This window comes from Crinia signifera, chromosome 4, assembly GCF_055691185.1.
Source record: "Crinia signifera chromosome 4, ASM5569118v1, whole genome shotgun sequence".
NCBI classification, from domain to species: domain Eukaryota; kingdom Metazoa; phylum Chordata; class Amphibia; order Anura; family Myobatrachidae; genus Crinia; species Crinia signifera.
Window position 1 is genome coordinate 284,204,449 of NC_139220.1, and position 25,789 is coordinate 284,230,237.

At 46.1% G+C, this 25,789-nt stretch overlaps 1 protein-coding gene across 1 annotated transcript in view; it reads left to right on the top strand.

Annotated features, from left to right (window-relative positions):
• Positions 1-25,789, top strand: part of BMP1 (bone morphogenetic protein 1) — a 63,585-nt gene that overhangs the window by 8,984 nt on the left and 28,812 nt on the right. The window contains exons 2-3 of the mRNA XM_083184819.1: positions 11,698-11,793; positions 25,025-25,177. Coding sequence (XP_083040945.1) covers positions 11,698-11,793; positions 25,025-25,177 — 249 coding nt within the window. The remainder of the gene's footprint in view (positions 1-11,697; positions 11,794-25,024; positions 25,178-25,789) is intronic.

Sequence of the window (25,789 nt, forward strand, 5' to 3'; positions counted from 1 at the left end):
TTTGGGTGAGCTGCCAATTCACAGCCTGTCCTGTGCGTTCGGTGGGGCTACCTGCTCGCTGGTCACTGAACACTTGCAGCTAGGGTTGCCACCTCATCCCTTTAAAACTGGAGACATATTAATTACACAGGTTCTGTGGCTGGCTCACTTCAAGACTCAATTCCAACTGTTTTTTTTTTTTTTAAACAGCCATCAGACTTCATTCCAACTGTATTTTTTTAAATCAGCCACAGAACCTGTGTAATTAATATGTCTCCAGTTTTAAAGGGATGAGGTGGCAACCCTACTTGCAGCCCAGCGAGCAGGTCTGAATCGGGCCCTTATTGTGATGTCACAGGGCGAAGCACCTAAACACATCCTTGTGCAGTGCTGCTGACTGCGTAAAACTGCTCCTAGGGTTTTAGAGTAGCTTAATGAAAATAAAGACCTGAGGACAAGTGCTAGGAACGGAGGAGAGCTCCTGGATATGCATCTTATAGGAAGAGTTAGGATTATCAACCTAGAAATAATCTTTTTCTCAACATTTGGATTTTACTCCAATTAGATAATACAACATATGGATGTGATTTACATTCACAGTTACAGCAAGCTGCCAAATTTGCAAAAGTCTGATTGCTAGAGCCAAAATTACTGAGGGAAAAATCTAAGCTGTTCTTTGTTACACTGCACATTGCTATGTTCCTAGCCTCCTGCTGTAATTGTAAATGCAGGACGGAGTCTGGATATACTATCAGGGGCCTGCAGCCTGTGCATGTAGCTATGGAAAGCTCATTGCTGTTCCAGCTGCAAAAATTTGTCTTTTTTTTTTTTCCCTATCTTTTATTGGCTCCAAATCCTGTTGGGCTGTTTTTTTTTTTTTTTTGTATTTCTTGTACCTCTGACACATATAATAGACTTGCATGAATATCTTTATTGCTACCTCAACTGCGATTTGTTCCCAGAATTCCTGCTTTTGTACTAGCTGTGTATTTTGTCATGCAGTTGTCAAGCCAGTGGTTTCCTTAATGATTAATGTACTTCTTCGGTTTCAGGGCTATTTGCCATGTGCTAAATGCCGGGGACACCACAGGCTATATTGTATTCGGCTCTGTAATACAGATACAGCAGTACCTATCGTTTCCAATGAGGACAAAGGTCTAGACCAGGCCAGTCTAGTCTGCAGCCCTCCAGCTGTTGTGAAACTATACATCCCAGCATGCCCTGCCACGGTTTTAGCATTTTATAACCGCAATAGTGTGGCAGGGCTACTGCCTGGGTTGTGTAGTTTCACAACAGCTGGAGGGCCGCAGTTTGGACAGGCCTGGTCAAGACTAAAGCTGGGTACACATCTATACAATCGTCGGGCCGTTCTTCCGTTCTGGATCGGACGGCCGTTCAATTGTATAGGTGTGTACGCTGTCCCCTACGGTCAAAGTTCTTTGCTGTTTAATTTTCATCCGACAGGACGGGCCCATATCGGAACAAAAGTGCAGTGTGTACGCACGTTCGATCGATATGCTGGTCGTTCATGCGACTATACTGCCAAAGCTGGTACACCCATGTGGGCATTCCATAGCTGCATCATCTCTACTACAGCACAAGAAGTGTTCACTTCTCCCCATGTATATTTAAAGAAATAATCATAATATACATATACCCATCTTTATAGCAGGTCGCCGTAAAGTACGCTATAATAGTGCCACAAAAGTAATGAACTGCGCTAATTGCTGCAGTATGGTATATTGAGTGAATAGCAATAACATTATAAACTGGGGTTAATCAAAAATTAATAGACTACACTAGTTGCTGCAGTGTAGTATATTTAGTACATTGCATTCAGATAACACACTTGAATAAATCATGTGTGGAGGTGGCGGGGTTAATATGGGTTACGGAGCCACGGCTCAGATAGAGAAGCCGCTGCTCATGATATATATATGTGCAGGCTGTCAGACAACAGATACAGGATTTGAGCAGCACAGGCAGTCAGACCCTTAAAAGGGCTAAGGATATTAATTCACAGTCGCTGTCATTTCAGATTTTGCTTTAAGTTATATAACACACACGGTTAGGAGTGCCCGCACGGCTAAAGGATGCCATACGAATGCTATGTATGGATCAGCCAATAAAGGTAGAGGTGATCCTAGTCATTAAATAGTCACTGAAAGTCCATATGATGTCATATCTGTGAGAGTCGACAATTGTGAAACAGAGAGAACAGGGGCGCAGTACTGTGGGTGGTCTGAGTGCGGCGTCCCGCTGCTCAGACAGATGTGAAGTCTTCAGGCACCTCTTTAGAGGATTGGTGGTCAGTGGTTTTTCTCCCAGCATTTCTGTATCCCACCTCTAATTTCAGGGAAAGCGTCTACAGTCAGCCGGCAGGCACAGATACGGCAAACTGCTATAAAGATGCGGAAAGCGACTACCTAGTCACTTTGCCGTATCTGTCCCTAGTCACCCTGCCAGCTGACGCGTACCCCGTCTTTATAGTGGTCCAGCTATATACTTTGTTTAGGTTCTGTAATCACGCCTCTTTGTTTTGGTATACCCTTAACCCAGCCCATTATAATAATTACGTGTGTGTGTGTGTGTGTATATGTATGTATGTATGTATGTATGTATGTCAAAAGCCCAAATCTTTTTCTTGCAACTGTTTGGATGGGAGTACATCGGACGTCACAAGTAAAATTGTACAGGTGTGTATCGACTGTTGTTTGTGGACGGTCCGACGGGTCTACGGTCGGTCGAACGGTCGCAAGAAAACAGGGATTGTATAGATTTGTACCCAGCTTAACTTATACCCCTTTCACACCTGAAAATGCAGGGTCCCACCCGGGAATACAACCCAGGAATCATGCCGGGGAATTCCTTTCACACCAGAAAAGTCCCTGCATTTTCTGGTGTGACGAGGCGGAATGGCGGCAGAGGCGGGCAGGAGATTGGATGGCAGCGGAGAGTACTCATCCCGGGTTGCTGGTCCTTGGTGCAGGCTGGGGATCCACTCTGTGCAGGGGATCCGGCGGGCGCAGATGACACAGCTGACCGGCTGCAGTGAGGGCGCCGGAGAGCTGCGTTATCTTCATCCGCCACCTGTCCTGTCATCTGCGCCTGCTGCCTGTGTGGATCCCCGGTCTGACCACACGCACAGAGGACTGGCAACCCGGGTGAGTACCCCTACCCCTTTCCAGTATTTGTGTACTTGTGTGGGATGCTAGATTGTAAGCTCCATTGTGGCAGTGACTGACATGCCTGAATAAATTATCATAATAGAGCACCAACATTTTACACAGTACTGTGCATTATGATGTTAATCTGGGATCATCACGGTTAGATATGAGAAGTCGAGATTCAGTGATGACCAGGATGATCTGGTTGTAATGTCAAACATATCCGCATTTATTATATATACGCTGATGAAATGATGACGTAATAGAATGTCAACTTATCATCCCTTGTGGCCCAGCTGTCATTTACCTGATGCCAATGGCCGCATCGGCTTTCCATGTCCTGGCAGTCATGTGACAGTTAGAGCACATACACACAGAGATTTGTGCTAAGCAATTTTGCTTAAGCAAAAAAAGGCCGGGTAGTGGTTCAGAATGAGAGATTGCAATCGTCATTCTGTACACAGAGAGATTTGCAGTCATTTGCTAAATAATCTGACTAGATTTTGAGTGAATGCACTGATTTAGTTAGCAAGAGATATTTAATCTCTCGGAGCATACACACTGAGAGATCTGTGCTTACTTTCTAAGAAATCTAGCCAGATTGCTTAGAAAATAGCACAAATTTGCACCGTGTGTACACCCCTTAAGTCTGGTGGAGACATCTGATTTGCCGGCTTCCCAGTAGGAACAGATCACCCTAATGTCCACATTCTGACAATGTGAACGATTCACATGTCAATATTCGAAGATTGTCCACCTTCATAACTGTGGACACTGGGGTGTTATTGTCGACCGTATGACTTTATCCTGATTGAGATGTTCCTTTATACATAGAATATTGCCACACAGACATTCAGGATCACACTTCTGATTTCTACCCTAAAATATCTTCTTCTGTGTGGAGTGTTTGCAGTGCTTAGAAGGCCGGGATCTCTCTGTGTGCTGAGTGTCTGCTGTCACTGTCCACCAGACGTTTAAAGGGCTAGTTACTGTGTGAGCCTTATTAGAGGAACTGTCCATGTGTACAGTGTCTGTAGGTGGTGCACAATCCGTGTGTTTGTTGTAGGGGAGTCCGTTTACACAGCTCGCTCTGTCTGCAGTTCACATAGCCCAGTCTGTTCTGCTGTGCACCAGCACCGTGCTAATGTGATTACTATTACGGGTAGTGCGTAGTGTGAGCCTGGGTCTATGTGCCGCTTGTAGCATGGGAATGGAGATAGAAATATATATCCAGAGCTCATCCCAATCCAATCAGAAATGAGATATTCCAAGAAAATTACACAAAATAAAAAAAAAATACATTCAGTTCTAATGTGTTGCAGAATAATGTCAATCTTCTAATTTTACAGTAGTGATCAAGGGCCAAGTATGTTTTAATACGATCCGAATACGATAATTAAAATGATGCGCTAGTCCTTTGTTAAATGACAATGTTTATTTCATAAATTTGCTGAAAACTAAATATGTAATAAACCTGGTAGTGCCGGACTCTTGCTGACGTTGTTCTATAGAAGTCTTTGGGCTTCTTTCCACATTGTGCTCAGAGAGCGATCCAATTGGATCCTGCCAACCCCTCCACCATGCCAGTCAGCCTCCCAGGGCCAAAACCTAGAAGTGCAGTGACTAATGCTGGTCGCAAAGAACAGCTCTTATCTGAAGCGCTGTCCTTTGCCATACTAAGCTAAAATTTTAGTCATCCGGTAGAGTGCCTAAAATTTAGACGCAAACCCGTCTATATAGAACTTTAGGCACCCTCCCGGCTGACTAAAATTTTGACGCTAACCCGTCTATATAGAACTTTAGTTAGCCGTCAGGGTGACTAAACTTCTATATAGACGGGTTACGGCGTCTACATTTTAGTCACCCTTTTACTCATTAAAAGAAAACGACGTGGGGTCCCCCCCCCACGGCTGCAACCAGCACCAGGCTGAAGAGCTGGGGCTGGTATTAAAAAATCAGGAAACCAAACAGATAGGGCTTCGCTGATTTTTTTTAAAACCAGCCCGAGGCTCCAGGTTCGGGGCTGGTTCCCAAAATACAGGGGACAAAATGACTAGGGGTGCCCCGTATTTTAAGAACCAGCCACAGGCCAAACCAGCCAGCAGGGTAATGCCACAGCCGGGGGGAGACTTTTTATACAAGTCCCCCCAGCCAAAGCATTCAGCCCTCTGACCGGTCAGCCTGGCCAGGGGTCCTGGGCATAGGCGAATCTAGAATTATGGTAATGGTGGTCCTAGATCCAGACATATTAGCAGGGGGACCTTTGCGTGGCGTAGCCGCGTGCAAAAAATGGGGCGTGGCCTCATGGAAAGGAGGCGTGGCATCACAAAAAGGGGTGTGGTGTTACACTTTAGACCATACACAGTAATGCTCATTACACATTTTAGCAAACTCCGTAATACCTTTTACCTTCCGTAATTACACATAAAGCCACACGCCGTAATGCCAATTACACATAAGGCCACACACCATAATGGCCATACACATTGTGCCACACACCATAATGCCTATTACACATTGTGCCACACATCATGATGCCCATTACATACTATATAACCATAATGCCCATTACATATTTGCCACATAAGTGCTGCTTACCTACGTGCTCATTGCTAGAGGGTTCTTGCTTGATGGCACCATAGTACCCATTACACATGATGCCGCACACCATAGTACCCATTACACATGATTCCGCGCAAAATAGTACCCATTACACATGATGCAGCACACATAATGCCGCTTACACATGATGCTGCACTCCATAATGCCCCTTACACATTAAGCCACACATTATGCGTAATGCCCCCACATACCGCCACTTGTAGCGTCCCTTAAGCAATGTCCCCAAAAGTGCCACTTACTGTAAATATTTATATGAGCCTTTTCTGCTGCTGCAGGGATAGATGGAGAGCGGTGCAGCTGCTTCTATGGGGAGAGGAGCAGAGTGCAGCGCAGAGCACGCTCCCACTCCCCTCTTGGTGTCCCCTCTATCCGAGTGGACATTTGAAATATTGTGCGCGCTGTTGTTGTGCGTGACGTCGGGGGAGCACGCCGGGCGCCGGCACCACATGATTAAAGGGGGGGGGGGGAAGGGCTGAGGTGAAAGCTGGAAGAAGAATTGGAGTGGAAGCTGCCGGGGTGACAGTCATTGACAGCTGGGCAGAGAGCAGGGGGCTGCCCGGCTGTGTTCAGAGCACTGCAGGTCACGGCTGTTTGAAATAATACCCCTTTCACAACAGAAAATGCAGGGATTTACCCGGGAATATGGTCCCAGGATCATGCAGGGACATTCCCAGGCTGACCCCTTATACACCAGCCTAGTCCCTGCATTTTCTGGTGTGAGGGGGGAGAGACAACCACTCCCCTCTCGCTACCCCCCTTTAACCAACCAGCTATATCTTCGGAACCAACTGACCCATTTACATGAGACCAGTATCATATTGAAGAACTTTTGAGTTGGCTTCGAATGATTTTGGTCCCATGAAACTGGGCTGCTTGGTTCCAGAGAAATCTGCCCTCAAAGAACATAAACCGTCATGAAATTACGTTTAAGAAATGAAACAAAAACGGTTTCACCTCAATATCCCTGGAACTAATTAACCCATATGGATCCAGCCTGGTATCAGATTGAAGGCCCAGCGATTTGGGTTCGACTGAGATCAACCTCGAGCTTCAGTGATGCGGAAGGGGGAACTGGCAGCTGTTGAACTGGGTGGGGGTCGGAATTAGCGGGTCCCATGTTATCCTATAGGGAAAACATTCCAGCTTTGCCTAGTCGTATCTCCGGTTCCCAGGGGGCTAGAGACACGGGGCTGGGCTCATTGGAAAGCCTCATCTCTCAGCTACAAAATGGACTAATGGGTGGTCCTGTGCACCCCCGGACCACCCCCTAGATTCGCCTATGGTCCTGGGGGAGTGGGGACCCCCCCAATTAAGGGGTCCCCACCCCTCTCCAGGACTTACCTGACCAGGCTGAAGCCTGGTGCTGTCCTCGATGCCCCTGGGCGGTGGGCATCGAGCTGATTTCAGTGTAAAAAATAGATGAATAAACTATTGTTTTAAACCAGGCATGTCCAACGTTGGCCCTCCAGATGTTTTGAAACTACACATCCCAGCATGCTTTGCAATAGTTTTAGCATTTTCTAATAGCAAAACTGTGGCAAAGCATGCTGGGATGTGTAGTTTCACAACATCTGGAGGGCCAACGTTGGACATGCCTGTTTTAAACTGTGGAACTATGAGTCCCAGCAAGCCTACCCTGCAAGCTGGGACTTGGAGAACCACAAGTCCCAGCCTGCGGGGCATTAAAGGGCCCGCTGGGTCTTGTAGTTCCACAGTAAAAAAATAGTTAAATACACACTAGACATTAGAAAAATAAAAGTTTAATACATACAGTACATTACACAAACACACTGATACTTACCTATCTTGATCCCGTAGGTAGGTCCCAGGGTCCGGGTCTGGGGGTCCAGGGCTGAAGAGTCAGGGGACCTGGATCCGTAGTAATCCAAAGGGGTAGCGGAGGCAGAGCGGGTACCACTGCAGCCGGGAGCAGCGCTACTTCAACAGAAGATGCCGAGGTGGTCGCCACTGGAGTAGGTGAGTAGGATTTCCTTCCCCAGGTACCCCTTTGGATTACTACGGATCCAGGACCCCGGACTCTTCAGCCCTGGAGCCCCAGACCCGGACCAGCCCCGGAACCAAGCCACCGGACCGGACCCAGGGACCTACCTACGGGATCAAGATAGGTAAGTATCAGTGTGTTTGTGTAATGTAATGTATGTATTAAACTTTTATTTTTCTAATGTGTCAGTGTGTATTTATTTAACTATTTTTTTTCTGTGGAACTACAAGTGCCAGCGGGCCCTTTAATGCCCCGCATGCTGGGACTTGTGGTTCTCCAAGTCCCAGCATGCGGGGAGGCTTGCTGGGACTCATAGTTCCACAGGAAAAGACAATAGGTTTTTCATCTATTTTTTTTTTTTTTTACACTGAATCAGCCCGGTGGCCACCGCACAGGGCCACCGGGGACAGCACCAGGCTTCAGCCTGGTCAGGTAAGTCCTGGAGGGGGGGGGACCCCTTTATTGGGGGGGGTCCCCACTCCCCCAGGACCCCTGGCCAGGCTGACCGGTCAGAGGGCTGAATGCTTTGGCCGCGGGACCTTATATAATAAGTGTCCCCCGGCTGTGGCATTACCCTGCTGGCTGGTTTGGCCTGGGGCTGGTACTTAAAATACGGGGGACCCCTGGTCATTTTGTCCCCCGTATTTTGGGAACCAGCCCCGGATCTGGAGCCTGGGGCTGGTTTTAAAAAATCAGCGAAGCCCTATTTGTCGGGTTTCCTGATTTTTTTTTAATACCAGCCCCGGCTCTTTCAGTCTGGTGCTGGTAACGGCTGTGGGGGGGGACCCCACGCCGTTTTTTTTTCATAGGTAAAAGGGTGACTGCTATAATTATGCCCTAACCCAGCCCATTATGATAATTTTTCTCACATATGACGTGTCAATAGCCCAAATCGAGACAGTGTGTACGGTGGTACAATCTTTTTCTTGCGACTGTTTGGACGGGAGTACATCAGACGTCGCAAGTAAAATTGTACAGGTGTGTACGCGCGTGTCGGCTGTTGTTTGTGGACTGTCCGACGGGAGTATGGTCAGCCGAACGGTTGCAAAAAATAAGGATTGTATAGATGTGTACCCAGCTTAATTTTATATGTTAGTACATAAGCAATGTTTGGTTCCGCTTGCAATTGGTGTTCATTGGGGAGGAGAAACCTCTACAAACATATTCCTATCATTTTATAGAATGTACTTGGTAAATGGTAACCAAAAGCTGACTGGATACAAGGGGGTTTCCTTTTCATTAGGATAGGGTCCCAAAAGAGAATATGTGTGTGTTTGTGATACTACAACGATCGGACGGGGTCGAATTTAGGCCTGTACCAATGGTTGGGGGTTTGCGCATGTACGTACACACTTGCCAAGCCGTTTATTGTGGGGAGCAAGGGGCAGGAACGGCGCTGGACCATGGGAATGCCCAGCATTTTATGGGCGTCACCATTAAAATGCTGGGCATTCCCATGGGAACGCAGGCGCACCGATGCCTGTTGGGGGTGTGTGACTGACATCACAGGATGCCAGCGCGTATGTTTCTTTTTTTTTTTTAAGGTGCCACAAAGTTTCTGCAGTGCCGTATAGGGCATATATACAGAGACAAGTCAGTGGTACATTAAAAACCTATAATTGGGCAATAAAACAGATCTATTATGTAGGACGTAATATGGAACGGGGGCTTGGGAATCCATTTTCTTTTAACAGACAATTGGGAGTGAGTCATTGGAGGGGGAAGTCCAATCAGCACTTACTGGACCTGTACCTATCAAAGGGCAAGTAACGAGAGTCACTGGAAGAGACCAGGAGCACTGGTGCAAGTGAGGAACAATGTGGGTGGAGGGCCCTGCTTGTGGGAGAGTACATGTTAAGGGGAGGTTCGTGCAGTTGATAGGTGAACTGTGGAGAAGGGAATGTCACCGGGTGATGATACTGTAGGTGGATTGTAGACTTTGATGTAGACATATGTTTTGAGTCCACATTTGAAGCTGTCAACATTGGGAGCATCTGACTTGGATCGAGATTGAGTTCCAAAGGAGGAGGACTGAGGACAGAACAAGAAAAGTCTTCAACACGTGTGAGAGTAGTCTGGGGTGGAGCGGAAGTGGCAATCGGGGGAAGAATGTAGGATCAGGAGGGAGAGGCGTGTATTTGGTGATCAAATGTTTCCATGGTTATTAGAATCCCCATCATGGTAGGTGTTGATACTTGTGCAGTTTGCATTTATAATATGTTCTTCTGGGAACAGAGGGACACGTTCTATAGTATACAGTATAAAATAAAGATACAACTAGGTTGTACATTTGTGATTATTGTATGTCATTTTGTGTTTTATTTTATGGACTATGTCCAAACAAATGTCTTTCCCATGACCATTATCAATAGTGTTCTTGAAGGTATAATGTTTGCAGTTACTTTTATCTGATACAGCAGTGTGTCCAATATTGGTAAAAAGGGGGGTTCTCCCATTTTTGCCTTATTAAGAAGCAACCAGGACTATTCCTTAGTACACAAGGTTTCACAGATTCAGTTGTTCGCTGGGCTGCAAGTTCGAAGCCTGAGCAATTATAGACCGCGCATGCATGAGACATCCGTCTGAACACAGCCAGCGAAGGCTAGTTTGGAGAGTGATTGACACCTTGCAGGTGATTGTGGGAGGTAAGGAAGCATTTTCTGGGAGCGCTCCAGAAACGCAGGCATTTCCTGGCTGTTGGGAAGGAGGGCCGCTGATGTCATCAGACTTACTTGGTGCTTGCAAGCAGGGGGGAAATCGTTCGATAGTGTGTGTGATTTTTCCCACTGTGTGCAGCCGTACACGGAAGCTGTGTTTACCCGGTCGCTGGGCTCCGATAACTTGCAGGTCTGAATTGGGCCTAAGACACAGTCCTATGAATTGTATGAAAATTGGGGCCATGGACGTCTATATTTCTGGGTTTTAAGTAACATAGGACCTGATAAATGCACATGGGGTGTTTTGGGCTCTCGTATTGCAAGTAAAATAAAGGGGGTCCAATTACACGTGGTAAATTACCATGGATAATTGTCTCAGATGAGCAGAAGTGGGGCTGCGACCAGAGAAATCGCATAAATGTAGCGGAACCTGTGTGGTTTCAGTAGGGAATTTTATTTTATTTAATTATTTTTTGTGTCCGTTCAGACCATTACAGTTTTTACTACATGCCCGGACCATACAGGGAGGCTTTAGTCTCTGCCTCACGATATGCGACACCGGCACCAACCAGACCGAACACTACAAGCTCCGGAATGACCGAGCAGTGAAAGGAGCCTGTCCGGTTCTAGGTTTTACCCATATCCCGAAAAGTCTGTATTTTTACATGCCAATTGGATCTCCCTTAAGAATTCCTATTTGCATCCATATGCAGATCTGTACGCATTGTCCGGTTCTCCTGTGCACATCTGGTTTCCTGCTAGTTATCATCACCAGGGAGCATCTACCCAATACTAAGAGCCAAAGATCCAGGGTTGTGTATTCCCTTGTCCCACTACACAGCACTACACAGCACATGTGTGAGAATGCTATCATACCTTGTTACAGGTGAATATGCGTTCCGTTAGTGGCATATGCTTGGCAAAGACACATGCGTAGAGTGAAAGCACGTCCGGTTTGCCCTACGGATGGCTCTACTGTATGTTGTGTGCAGGGCCCAGGCACATTATACAATTTCTGTTGAAGTTAATACATTTGGAATGTGTGGGCACATTTAACAGCCACTGTGTTCGGTGGCGGCCGTGTGGGATGCCGGCCTCTTACAGGGCATGGTTTTCTCTAGTAAATAATTGCCCCTTTACAAAAAAAAAAAACACTTCCTTAGTTCAGGCGGCATCCCGCCACAGAGGCTGGCACTTTTGGCCAGTGATTTTATTTTTTCCTGCTGCTTTTCAGACTTGCTTTCTAATTTGCATCTTTCTTCCATTCTAGCTGCTTTCTGGGGCGATATTGCCCTGGATGAAGAGGACTTGGCCAACTTCAAGATAGATCGGATTGTGAACTTAAGGAACAGAACGATATCTTCAGGTGATTTGTAACAAAATGTATAGATCTGTCCTGTGTGGTATGCATTACACTGCAGCTGTCACTTTGGAACATACTTTTCTCTCTAGGTACAATACTCTGTCTCTCTCTCAGGTAGATTTATGAAGCAGTGATAACGGAGAAGTGTGCCATGGCAACCAATCAGCACTGAAGTAGCATCTATAATTTGCATAATATAAAATTATACAATCAGCTGCATTGTATAATTTTATATTATGCAAATTATAGATTCTACTTCAGTGCTGATTGATTGCCATGGGCCACTTCTCCTCTGGCTCACTTCTCCTCTCTTATCACTGCTTCATACATCTACCCCACAATGAGAACAATGTTATGTAGGATTTCTCAGTACGGGGACGGTTACGTTTTGTGCTTGTTACATAATAACTTGTATAATATCTACATGTGTTTTATGTTTTGCAAGCTCCAAATTCCTCCCTTGTACTCCCAGCCCTGGTTCTCTGTTCTGTAATATGGAATATTGTCCACATTTTCCCATCTCTCCCTTCCTGTGTTTATCTTGCTCACCTACAACCTGAGTTTCCTACTGTATATACCATCTATTACTCTAGTGCGCTGACCTCCCCGGTCTCTCATCCTGTTGTTCTTGTAGGCTTCCTGTTTTGCTGAACTGCAATGCAATATCTTCTATCTGATTTCTGTGTTAGCAGTGAGTGGCAGGCAATAGATTTGTTGTGTGGATCTTTGCACTGGTGTTATTGAATACACGAAGTAAGAATACCATTCCACGTCAGTCCAAGATATAAATCTTTCTTGTTATGTTCAGAATTATTGATGTGCAGGCCCGGGGATGGACCTGGTGGAGTGTTTCTCTGTGAGCGACTGGGATTAAAGAGGGGTCCTGGGTTTGGGATTTGTATGACACTTGCTGTGAGGTAACGCTCCTTGACTAGGATAAGTAATGGGTATCCTTTTGATTTTGTCTGAAAGTATAAAAACGTTATCCGGACTCATGATAGATTTGACTCTATGTCGACCACTATTGGTCGTCAGGGTCAAAAGATCGACATGAGTTTTTTTTTTTTTTTCAGTTTTTTTATTTTGTGCCGACAGGCGGTATTTCATGCCCTACCATCCACTACGGCGTGACCTATGTCGACATAGACACAAAAAAAAAAGGAAAAACTCATCTTGACCGTTTGACCCTGTCGACCTAGACATTGTAGATCTAAAATACCATAACCCATAAAAACTAGGGTCCGTGTGCCGGCATAGTGGTTAGTTCTGACTGAATTAATGCCTACCTCCCAACATCTTATAAAGCTGTCCAAAAAGTGGGCGTGGCCTTGCTGTAGTAGGAGTGGCAGTTAATAAGGGGCTCTGCCAGAATCAGGACAGTTCAGTTCCACAACCCCCAGAAGCATAGGCGGATCTCCGCATCTCAAGCATTTCTCGTGCTTTGGGCAGGATGGGAGGTTAAGAAGGTAATCCCCGCTTTGTATGGAGTGGCTGCGACTAAATTACATGCATGGTTTCATTCTTAGCCCCGCCTCCTCGTTTGTGAGTGCCCTGCCCTCAAAGTCTGCAGCAGCGTCTCTCATCTCTAGGAGACTGTACAATTGTCAATACATGAAAAGGGTGACCTGATCTTTTCATGTTGTATTATTTTCTTTTTGTGTTTTTTTATTTTTGTTTGGTTGTCTGGTTTTATTTTGTTTTTTTCACTTGGACCCCAAAATTAGTGTCATGTAGCTCAGTGTCTTACTGTGCTCGCCACTATTCCCAATCAAATTCCACGTGGATGGCAAAGTATAAAAAAGTTAAATTCTAAATAAATTCCCCAAAACCTTGTCAACCTTTTGACCATGTCGACCGTACGGTGACCATATGGTGTAGATTTTTTTTTTGCCGACCTGTCATCTGCATACCATTAATTTTGATTCAGACCAAAAATAATCTGCCACAAAAACATCTGTGCACAAGGAAGAAGAGCAGGGTACCCTCTCGTTCTCCTTCATTACTGACCCACTACAGTGAGACATGTCGGCAGTTACATTACCAGCGGAACCTTTAGGAAAGTTTATTTTATTTTTTTAGAAAAGAATAGAGCACTTCTTGTTCTAAGCCCCACGTATAATCCTGGCTAGGGGTAAAAAATAAGATTTGTCAATAGACCTTCATCCCCCACACACAGCAGAACTGCAGGGGCCCAATGCCCTAGCTCGGCACTATTCTCCCCTATTCGTGCTGGACAATGTTGTTACTCCAGGCATGAAAGTCTGAAGACGTTTACAGACCAGTTAACAGGCTTTAAGAACAATGCCGATCCAGCTGATTGGACAAGACCCTCCAGACTGCTTTGTGGACAACACTTTAGCGCAGCCTGCGGCCATAGAAAAGTCTGCCGGCTATTATATGTGGGGGAACTGCTGGCGCCAGTGGGGATGATAATCTCCTGATCCATACAGAGACCACTCTCACCTGAAGTCTAGTAGCAAGATCAGCCTGTTTGGTTTTTCAAGCAGATTTATTAAATCCATACAAAACTTCATCCAAATCTCTTCTCCCTAAAGTACCATACTCTTAAATAGCATTGCAACGGAACAAAGTAGAATAGAAAGCCTCTTAACATGTAGAAAAACAGTAATCTTATGGAGCATTGATACGCAGAATTAGTGGGTATTAAGTCATAATATTCTGGCTCCTATCTCGCCTCTTTTCACAACATTCTAAACCATAATATGTTATGACTGTGACTCCCCTCATTTGATGGTTGTATGACGCCATCGGTGCAGGGATTGCAGGATGTGTTCTCCAGCGGCTGGAAGAGGCACGCGGTGTGTAGCGCAGATTAGAGGCATGTCAGCCCTATATGTATTTATTACACTCTAGCTGGAAGCCAGCTGAATCTCAATATGCAGTTCCTGGGATGTTAATCCCACACGTTGCCTTTATCTGCCTTTCACCCCACTCAGTCTCTGCAGAAACCACATTCCTCTATTTATGGCTGGCTTTCTTCCATTTCTACGTTTCTTAATACTTTTTAACTGTTTACTAGTCTTTCCACAATTGCTTTATCACCTTATACTTCCATAGGCGTTCCCGAATTCATCCTCCTGTCTTGTTGTTGATTCAGGGCTTTGGACACATAAAATATAAGGGTACTTGTGTAGTTTCACAGCAGCAGCCTGTGCTATGTTGTCAGCGTAGCCCAATGGCTGCCTAGCGTAGTCACCGTACTGTCCCCAGGAGAAGCAGCTCTGTCCCCGGCATCTCTGGCGAGCCTAGTGAGCGCCTCTCGCACAGCGCCGGCGTAGAGGGGATCATGCAGGCGCCAGCAGAGAGGCACTCCGTCTGTCTGAGACAATAAGTATTGCGGCAGGGTACGGCAACCCTGCTGACAGGGTTAGGGGTTTGGTAGCACGTGCGTCTCCTGCACAATAAAGGAGGCATTTGCCAGTGCTCCATGTTACATACTGGCAAATGCCTCTATTTGAAACCCTCACTATCCACGCCAGCCCGAAGCGTGGCGAGCGCACACGTTACGCGTCCTGCCGACTTGTTCATACCCCCACTATCCACGTCGGCATGGAGTTGATTTTATAAAGTTTGGTGAGCGCAGCGAGCCACTGAGCCTGAAGCGTGGCGAGCGCACGCGGATAACTTTACATGTATTCCGCATCCCCTTGCCGGGCTTGCTGCGCTCACCACACTTTATCAAATCAACTGTATGCCGACGTGGATAGTGGGGGTATGAACAAGCTGGAAGGATGCAGAACGCGTCCCCTTGCGGGGCTCGCCATGCTTCGGGCTGATGTGGATAGTATGTGAGAGTTTTGTACAAAATAAATTCCTGAAGATATGAGTCCAGATTTTGGCATGCAGTGCCCCTTTGCCTTTTATTACGCCACTTGCAAGATCCCCACAGGCGTTCTATGTTTTGGGTATGAACCCCAGTCTCCGGATCCACAAAATAATACCGGACTCTCGTCCTACTCCATTATTTTGCCCAGACCGCCAATCCGGCTTTGGGGCTGTGACATTAAATCCACGGAGCAGAAGGTTATTATTATACAGCACAGTGGTTTTCTTCGAAATTAAGAGATGACGCTCACAAAAAGTGATACTGGTGAGGCTGTAAGAAATTCACTGATTCCTCCTGCGTCTGCGGCAGGTTAAATATACTTAATTTGTCGGCAGCCATAACTGATACAATGTACTGCTGACTGACTATGCTGGCCGCGGAAACACTACACTGGCTTTGACAGGGACACTGGCGACGCTAAGGGGCCGCGGGAACACTACGCTACTTCTGACTGACTATGCTGGACGCTGACTGACTACACTGGCCGTGGGAACACTACGCTGATTCTGACAGGGACGCTATGCTGACGACGGAACTACTACTGTGAAACTACACAAGTACCAATATAAGTAATTACAATTACTCAGTCTTGCCTACCCCCCTGGAATGGCCGGAAGGCTCCCGAAAATCGGGTCTGCCTCCCGGGCCTTCAGGAAGGTGGTTAAGTCTTCCGCTTGCTGGCCAGAGCCCCGCTTCCACCTTCCCCGCTGATTCAATTACTGCAAATCATGGGTCCGCGGAGAGGGGGCGGGGCAAATAAATTACACGAGAGCGGCATCTAAGCTCCGCCCCTCACCACGGCCCGCGAATCAAGGTTTTATGGCATGGGGAGGTGGGGCCAAATGATGTCAGCCTTGCCCCTGCCTCCTCTGACGTATTGCCTCTCCGGGCTTCTCCCGGAGAGGTTAATATCAAAGTCGGCAACCCTGCAATTACCGAGATACAAATGCAGGCCTATGGGGGGATTTCGGTTGCTGACAAGTCTTCGACACGGGCAAACCTGTATGCAGCCTGCTGCGGGGGCAGAACTACCACTGTTGCAGCGAGTGCATTGCACCGGGGTCCCTGGGGACTAAGGGGCCCACTGCTGCCACCCAATGCTGAATGGCATATTGTGCACTTGGATTGGAGTTGAGGAGGGGCCCAAAATTATATTTTTGACCCTGGGCCAACCACTCACAAGTTCCGCAACTGGACTGCCGCACCAAACTGCGACTTCATCTTGCACAAAAGTGCTCAGTGCCCCATAGGGTAGTGAGCACTGGTGTGGAAACACACACACACACACACCTATTTTGACAAATTCCCTAGCTAGTACAACAATAGCAATGAAGGGCCAAATGTAATAGTGTGTGAGACTCAAAAAGTGAGAGATTCTAGGAGAATTTTCCCCAATTTTTATTTATTCATAAATTGTTTAAAGGGGCAATCAACTACATGGCAAAATCAAACTGGCTTTTCAGTGTAAATGACTGCCGCTTTTACAGAATTGGAAAACTCGGCCAGAATCTCTCACTTTCTAATTCTCGCACACTATTACATTTGGCCCGAAATGTCTTTATTCTAATGTGATCCAATGGGTTAGTACTATACATGAACTCCTGTGTTCCCTGCCTCTGTGTGCAGACAGCAGGACCCTGCACAGATGAAGCATCAAACGTATACACACATCTGAAAAGCCAGAGAACTGTAGAATCGCTGTTGATTTAGGCCCCACACATCCCCATTCACAGTCACTGGGGTATGTCCATGACAAGTGTTAATGTCAGTCTGAGGTAATTGGCTTCTGTTTAAGCCTGACTGTGGTAGATGTTGCTCTAGTGTACTAGGCATATGAGGAACACCGTGCACAGATGTATAACTGGAGTGTAGAGTCTGTGTATTGCAATGAATAGTGAGTCAGAGCAGATTTTAAACAGATTGACCAGGCGGTGGCGGTGGGGGTGGGGGGGGGGGGGGGGTGGGGGGGACGGATGGTTATGGCCTGTGCCTATAGTAGTATTAATCTGGGATGACCCTATGCATTTAACCCTTTGAGTGCCACCTGACAGTTTTTCGATAGAGGTTTGTTTACAAAGCCCAATATTTATATGGCCAATGCCTTTTACTAGCAAGACCCAGCCATGTAAAACCATTGCCCTTTTACATATTGTGCATAAACACAATCCGTCAATAAACCGCAGAGTATTCCTACTTACGCCAGTGACCTCTGTTGTTCATTTGTCCTGTTAGATTTGCGTGAGAATGTATCAAGGTCTCTTATCATTTATTTTCTATTTTGTACAACCAAACTGATACTTCTGGTTCTATTTTTGTTTCCAGTTATTTATATATAACACATACATATTCTGCAGCGCATTACATAAAATACTGACCAATCAATCAATCTGGGCGCTAGTGGAGCTTACAGTAACATCCTGTGCGTATGTGCAATGTGGGAGGAAGGGAAATTGGAGTACCTGGAGGGTACCCAAGGGGACAATGTACCCACACAGGGAAAACCTTCAACTTTACACATTTAGGGACTTGGTCGGAAACCCAAGACCTCAGGGCTGTGAGGCAGTAATGCTAACCTGAGCTTTGGTGTGATATATTTTGTAGGGATCTAGCAGACTCCTGGGAGAGTGGATCATAGTCTTGTATCTCATCTATGTCCTGGGCCCAGGCAGAAAGGGGGGCCAGTACTGGAGTCTAACAAGTATAATTAGTCATGAACAAAGTTCACATTCCCCTTGCAGCAATGTATAATGTGACCAGTGCTGCGCTCTTACCTGAGGTCTTACCAAGCATGCTGGGGTTTTGGGAAGGGGGCTGCCCATGTGCTCACCCACTTAGTACAGGTGCTAAAGCGTCCTGCTCTGCAATGAAGCAGGAGCCCGGATAGGGAAGAGAACTGTGTCATACATATGTCCCTAATATTCTCCGCATGCCGTGACTTGCAGCTCTACACGCAGCAGCTGGCAAGCCATTGCTAGCTAATCTAGACTACAGGAAAAAGCCCAGCTTTACAGTTGTCAGCATAAAATGATAAGGTTAAGTGGGGAGTCCAACAACGTGCAGGATTATCATTTAATTGTGGTTTATTATAGAGAAGATGTACAGAGGATGCAGCTGACAGGCAGAAGTGTGTACTTTGCAAAATCATCAGAGACCAGCTTTCCTCAAGTGGCGCCGACATGAGAGAAGATACCAGAGAGAGAGAGAGAGAATATAACCAGATCTAGTATTAGGATGGCATCTGCAGGAATGAATGATACTGTACACTCCAGCAGCCCACTCACCCCTATAATCCCACAAACTGAAATGATGTTTGCAATGTCTGCAAATGGTGCATTTTGTCAGGACAAGCCCGTGGCTTCATGGCTTTCAGCCCACATTTACTTTGTCAGCTGGTGCATGAAAGTTTAAGTGTATGCATTCCATGCATACCTGCGGAATTTACACATCGGGCTATGCATCCTGCACAGGTATCGGGGGGGGGGGAGGGGGTGGGGGTAAATTTTTATTAGAACATGATTGGTTGTTATGGCCAACAGCTGCCCCACTTTTCACTTTTAGACTCTTTAGGAAATTACCCCATAGTCCTTTTAAATTCATCTGGTTAGAATAGAATGGAAAAGCTCTCATGAGCCTAGTGGTCATATCTGGTACTGCAATGGTGTTTTGGGGTTCCATACAGTAGTATTTGTCTTAGTATACTTTTATATTTGTTTTCTTGTATTGCCATCACATAAATGTGATTTGGAGTTGGTCAGCAAACTGCTTCCTAACCAGTGGTTGTTTTCCATGTGTAATAACAGCCTGGACAATGCTATGTGGGTGTAATGTATCAAGCATTGCATTTTGAATGTAATACATCCCACCACTTCTGGTTTAGTAAAAACCATATGCATAATGTGCAATTTTTAAATCCGTAAAGGACAGCTCTGCTGATGAGACCAATGCTCAGACTACGCCCAGCCGAGCCAACCCAAGGGGCGCATGTTGTGAGCGTATTACCGTAGGTTGGAAAAGTTTCCTTTCCCAGATGGAGAGTTATCTCTTACCTAACACAATGAGGTAATTTCTGCTTTTGCTGAGAGCAAAACAAGTGACAGCTTGTCTACTAAACTCCTTAGAGTGTGTATGTAGCCTGCACAGAGTGGACTTATTTTATGGGCTGAACTACAGTCATTTTACAATTCAGCCCTTCAATACAATAGAAACGGTTACCATTGCTAAGCCGTGAATTTGATAGTTTCAGCGCACAAAATGGCTGCCCCCTCTGAACTCTTACTGGAATCCTTTCCCTCACCTATACAGTAGGGGAAACGACCGATTGGTGAGAATTCAGCAGGAGAGTGTTGCAGGGGTTCTGCATGTCTGTACAGAGTGTTCTGTCATTATCAATCTTGTCCTGATAAGTAAGGTCATGGCGCGATGACAGGGAAGTACACAAACAATGTGCATCATGTGGTGTTTGCTTCATCAGCAGTATAAAATGAAGTGACGACATCTTCACATACACACGGTGACGGCCAGAGACGTCCTTGTACTTGGCAGTGACAAGTTTTGGCCTTGCTGATTAAACATATATAATTGTTTTCATTAAAGCAAGAAACCTCTTTTATACATTCTCCTTAAGTGCTAAAGATAAAGTGCAAGTTTCTTGGTGTTCTTGCGATCTGTATGATGTAATATAGCCTTGTTAATTGTACTGTATGTACCTACTACGGATTACTTCCCTGATCACTTGCATGCACTAGGGAAATTCTTGCTCGAAGTGCGCTGACATGGCACTGACACAGAGAGTGGCGAAGTTGGCTGCTAGCCTGGGGAAGGTTGTGAGGAAGACCAGCCCAGATTGGGATACATTCACCCATCTGATCCTACAGCAACGTCTGGGTCAGCAGCCCAAATGATAGCTTGCAGATGTGGCGACGACTGTCAGCTTGTTAAAGATGAGGCTGAGCAGGATTTTGGCGAACTCTGAAGCCATGCTTCTAACGTGTGGAGGTGTATATCCTAAATACGTCAAATAACATACATTTTTATTTTTTTATTTTTTATTGAGACGTATATATGTTACACAACAAACATATTGTCGTATAGAATATAAAGTTCAAATAAACATAGAACATATTAAATTGTATTTGTCCAGCCATCATATAAGACACTTAAAGGTTACTTTAAGGCAGGGGTGGGGAACCTCAGGCCCTGGGGCCGTATGCGGCCCCCGTAGCCGGTTTGGGTGGCCCTCCCACCCTTTGCCAGGAGTCAAGTACAGGGGAATTCTCGCAAGAAGTTGGTAGTTCTTGTGAGATTCCTCTTAATTAACAGCAGCCGGAGACTGTCAGTCCTATTCAGTGGCAGCCGCCGGAGCGTGGGACGGCTGCAGCAGGACAATTTGTAAGAGAAATTTTTACATATGGCCCCCGAAGGATTTTTTTTCCCCATTCAAACGGCCCTTGGCACAAAAAAGGTTCCTCACCCCTGATTTAAGGAGAGGCAGTGAATATTACAATCACATTCTCATTCTGGTTAGATACAATGTAGTGGTTATTAAGCTAGCATGGATCATTTGTCTTGTGGTAAGAGGGACGGGAGAGTAGGTATATAAGGTTCCCATAAAATAAAATAAAAATCCACAGATTTGCCTCTATCAACAGTAGCCTCTATCCAGTCCATACGGAATAAAAACAAGTGGAGTTTAGTCAAAAATAGAGGGATTTGTGGGGTTGTGGTATCAATCCATCCCTGAAGGATGTCCAATAACATTATTGCCGGTGTGTCCTCTTTTATTCAACAACAATCTACAACTTGGGTTCCAAAGGCAGAGGATTTGAAGAACTGGCTACACCAATATAAAGTAGCCTTTTGTTCCTGTGAATTTCCCAGCACATGTAGAGGCAATAGTGGCAGATTTATTTCCCCATTTCATAGTAGAGGTTGTTTACCTCTAATAGTAAGGCGTGTATCTACGACCATATGCAGATTTGATTATTGTGCCTCCTTTAAGATTGTAGAGGTGTGCAACACTGGCCTATTTATAGTTTTAGCTATATATAACACTTTGCATATGATAAATGTTGCCAATTGGTTCTTAGACGTCATCCCAGCATGCCCTGCTACAGATTTAGCATGGCCAAATAACAAAAGTCTAGTAGGGTATGCTGGGACATGTAGTTCAACAACAGCGGGAGGGCCATGCTATAGACCACAAAGTTATTGGGGGAAAAAAATATTTCAATTCCTATATATATTTATATATATTTAGTTTGATGAATTTTCTCTTACATTCTTGTGGATAATTGAATCCTCCCTGTATTATCTATATAGTATCTGTACATCATATTGCCGTGTGTTGTGACATCACTGGATGGTTATTCCAGTGGTATTGCACTGAATGTGGGGAAAATCTCATATATAGGGATCGATACTATTACACCCGAAGGCTGCGGATGCGCCCGGTGTTTGCGAATCATCACAACACCAGGCGCACTTTACAGTGGGCTGAATTTGCTGAAAAATGCTTGCAGGGGTATGAGCAATTCTTAGCAAATTCGACCCTGCGAAGGGTGCGAGTTAGGGTTAATTTGGGTGCCATTTTCAGCGTTAAAACGGTACCTCTAAACCTTTGGGGTTGATGGGATCAACCCCATAGATTTTTAGAAGTTTTGCAGTTGCATCACGTGTTACTGTCCCCAGTTTCTTAAGGTGCCCATACATGGTACAACTGCTCGGTGCAATGAGATGTGCGCTCCCAGCAATCATCTCATTGCACAGCTGAAATGGTATGTGCTGCACACAGTTTTTGTTCTAGATCTCATCTCATTGCATTCCAAAACCTATGAGATGCGATGCGATCTAGTCCAAATTGTATACAATAATTGTACCTTTGTGTATGGGCACCTTTAAGAGAAATGTATCTGATCGAAGCCTGCAGAAAACACACATAATTGATTACGCTTCCCCTCGGCTAGTTATCTGAATTAAGGTGCGTACACACGGGGGGCCATATATTGCCCCCTTTTCATCAGCAACCAGAGATGGTCGCTGATGAAAAGAAACCTCTGCCGTCGGTATCAGCGATTAGAACGGGGCTGAAAACGGGAGCGCGCACCCGGCGATTTATCGCCGGGGCACACTCCCATCACTGGCAATATGGTCGCCAGCGACCATATTCCCAGCGATATCAGCCCCTATAGCTGCCGTGTGTACATGGCTTTAGACCTGTGATCAAATCTGGAAGTACTACATGTCCTTTTGATCAGTAATAAAAAATATTTTGGGACTTTGGGGCAGATGTAATAAGCCTGGAGAAGTGATAAAGTGGAAGGTGATATCGTAATAGCCAATAAGCTGTGTTTGAAAAATGACAGTTGGGAGTTGATTGACTGGTGCGTTATCACATTCCACTTTATCACTTCACCAGGCTTGAGACATCTCCCCAATATGTCTTGGAGAGAGAGAGAAAGTACCAGCCAGAACTACCACGTTACAGGCTGCATTTGAAAAATAACAGTTGGGAGTGGATAGCTTTGTAGTCTTTCTCCCACTACCTATCCCAGTATTAGTACATAGACCCCTTACTGTTGTTGAAATGGATGTTGAGCGGACACTACAATTGCCAAATTTTTCCTTAAATAAACATTTCAATTTTCAGTGGTTTAAATCAGGGGTGGGGAACCTTTTTTGTGCCTAGGGCCATTTGTATGGGGAAAAAATCCTTCGGGGACAATATGTAAAAAATTATCTTACAAATTGTCCTGCTGCTGAGGCCCCACGCTCCGGCGGCTGCCGCTGAATAGCACTGACAGTCTCCGGCTGCTGTTGATAAAGAGCAATTTCACGAGAACCTACCAACCTCACACGAGATTTCCCCTGTACTTTACTTTACTCCTGGCAAAGCTGCCAGGCAGGTGGACGGGCCACTCAGACCGGCTACGGGGGCCACATACAGCCCCTGGGCAGGGCCGGCGCCACCACTAGGCAGCTTTAGGCATTTGCCTAGGGCGCCGGCCACTAGAGGGCGGTAAAGAGCTGCAGGAGAGCAGGAAGAAGAAAGCTCTGCGCTGCCTTGTACAGCACGTGACCAGGAGTTCGTACTAGCAGGGAGCAGGTGAGCCGTACGTCCCCGCCCTCGCCCCCCCTGCCTGCAGTGTTAAGCCCGCTGCCTCCCCAGGAGCTAGTTGCCAATCAGCGGCACCACTGCACCCCCTTCCCTGCTAGACGGCAGCGATCTGCTGCAGGCGCCCGCTCCCCCTTTCTGCCTGCAGTGTTAAGCCCGCTGCCCCCCCCCCCCCGGGAGTTAGTTGGCAATCAGTGGTGCCACTGTACCCCCCTTCCCTGCTAGACCGCAGCAATCCACTGCAGGCGCCCGCTGCCCCCCCCCCCCAGTCAGCTGCAGAGAGGCGTGCACCCACCCCCCTGTAATCCGCAGGTGGTGCCTGCTGTCAACCCCCCCTCCCCCCGTGTGCCTCCCCTGTGGACTGGGTCGGAGCGGCGCGGGGGGGCGCAGGGGCTGCAGGTCGCCTGGGGCGGTAACAGGGCTTGCACCGGCCCTGCCCCCGGGCCTGAGGTTCCCCACCCCTGGTTTAAATGATGTAGGGCTGTGTGTTATACAGTAATAGTGCCCACACACAGTGTGCTATGCAATTTAGACTCCATAGCTATGCGATTTGCACTTTATACACTGTGCTATTTGATCTACATAGGATTTGGACTAGACTACAATATGTAATCTAAATCTGTAAAGAACATATCGCATGCGATTCCCTATACAGAGTGCTATATGAACTAGACACGATGCAATGTAGTACAAACATGCTTGCACCTACTATTTTGCCTTGTGATATGGACTACACGGGAACGCGCATCACAAGGCAAAATAAACACAGTGCAGTTTGAACTAAAAAGTTCAAATCTCATGCGAGAATCACATAGGTTTACATGGTCAGGAGCGGTAGACCCTAGAGAGAGTGAGTGCAGTGTACAAAGTGATGCTGTTTTGTTACTTTGAGCCAGGATCTCTATAGAATGTTTACAGGACCTTGCTGAATCCATGCCACAATGATTTCAGGTTGATTCAAGGGATAGGGGGTTCCTACCCAGTACTAGATAAGTCAGTCCCCAGAATTGTCACATGTACAAGAATTCTGTGTTGTAGTCTTTTAGGTCCAGCATCTTTAATTGTCCCCCTATGAGCCGGTATCCCCCTCGTCCTCTATCTCCTGCTTTTAAAGACTCCTAAATCCTCTTTTATTTTCGTGTCCATCCCCCCACCAATTTCTCCTAAACCCCATACTATGTCCCCTATCCACTTCACTATCTTCTCTCTTTCTGGTGGCTGCTGTTGTTGTGTCTGTTTTTCGATGTCCATGTTTAGTATCCGCTTCCTTTCCCCAGTTTTCCGTGCTGCTAGGAATGGCTCATCAAAGGCCGGCAGACGTGGAAGGACAGACAGAAGGGTCTCTCGTGGAAGACGAGCTGCTACCTCTCGACCGGAGCGAGTGTGGCCTAATGGGATCATTCCTTATGTCGTCAGTGGAAACTTCACTGGTGAGCGGTGGGATAATTTGGGATAAAGGAAGAGAACAAAGTTGTTTCATTGTCCAGGGGACCAAGTTGGAGATTATCCCTGGAGAACAATCTAGCTGTATTATATTTTTCTGTACATTCAGATTTCTCTTTGGTATTGGGTCTCCTTTTACTGTATTGCCTCCTATTGTATCTCTATTTTAATTCCAAGAACATCCCACGGAGCTTATTTATTAAGCTGCGTGGGAGATGTTGCCCATACAACCAATCAGATAGTACATAACATTTATGTATTTATCTCCATCAAGAAAATAATCTCTAGAGTCCTGATTGGTGGGCAGCATCACTTATAAAAGCTTAGCAAATATACCCCCCTAGTGTCCTTCGCTATTTCTACTTACTGTACATATTATCATGTTCCCTGTGCTCTGTTCTGTCCTACCTCTGCCTTCTGATTATCCCCATCCTTGTACTGCCTTGGGACAGATGGATTAAGCCTGGTCAAAGGTGATAATGCACCAGCCAATCAGCTGTTTGAAAAATGACAGTTAAAAGTTGATTGGCGTGTTATCACCTTCCACTACCTCTTCACCAAGCTTAATACATCTGCCCCACTGGTTGGTACTTTACGCA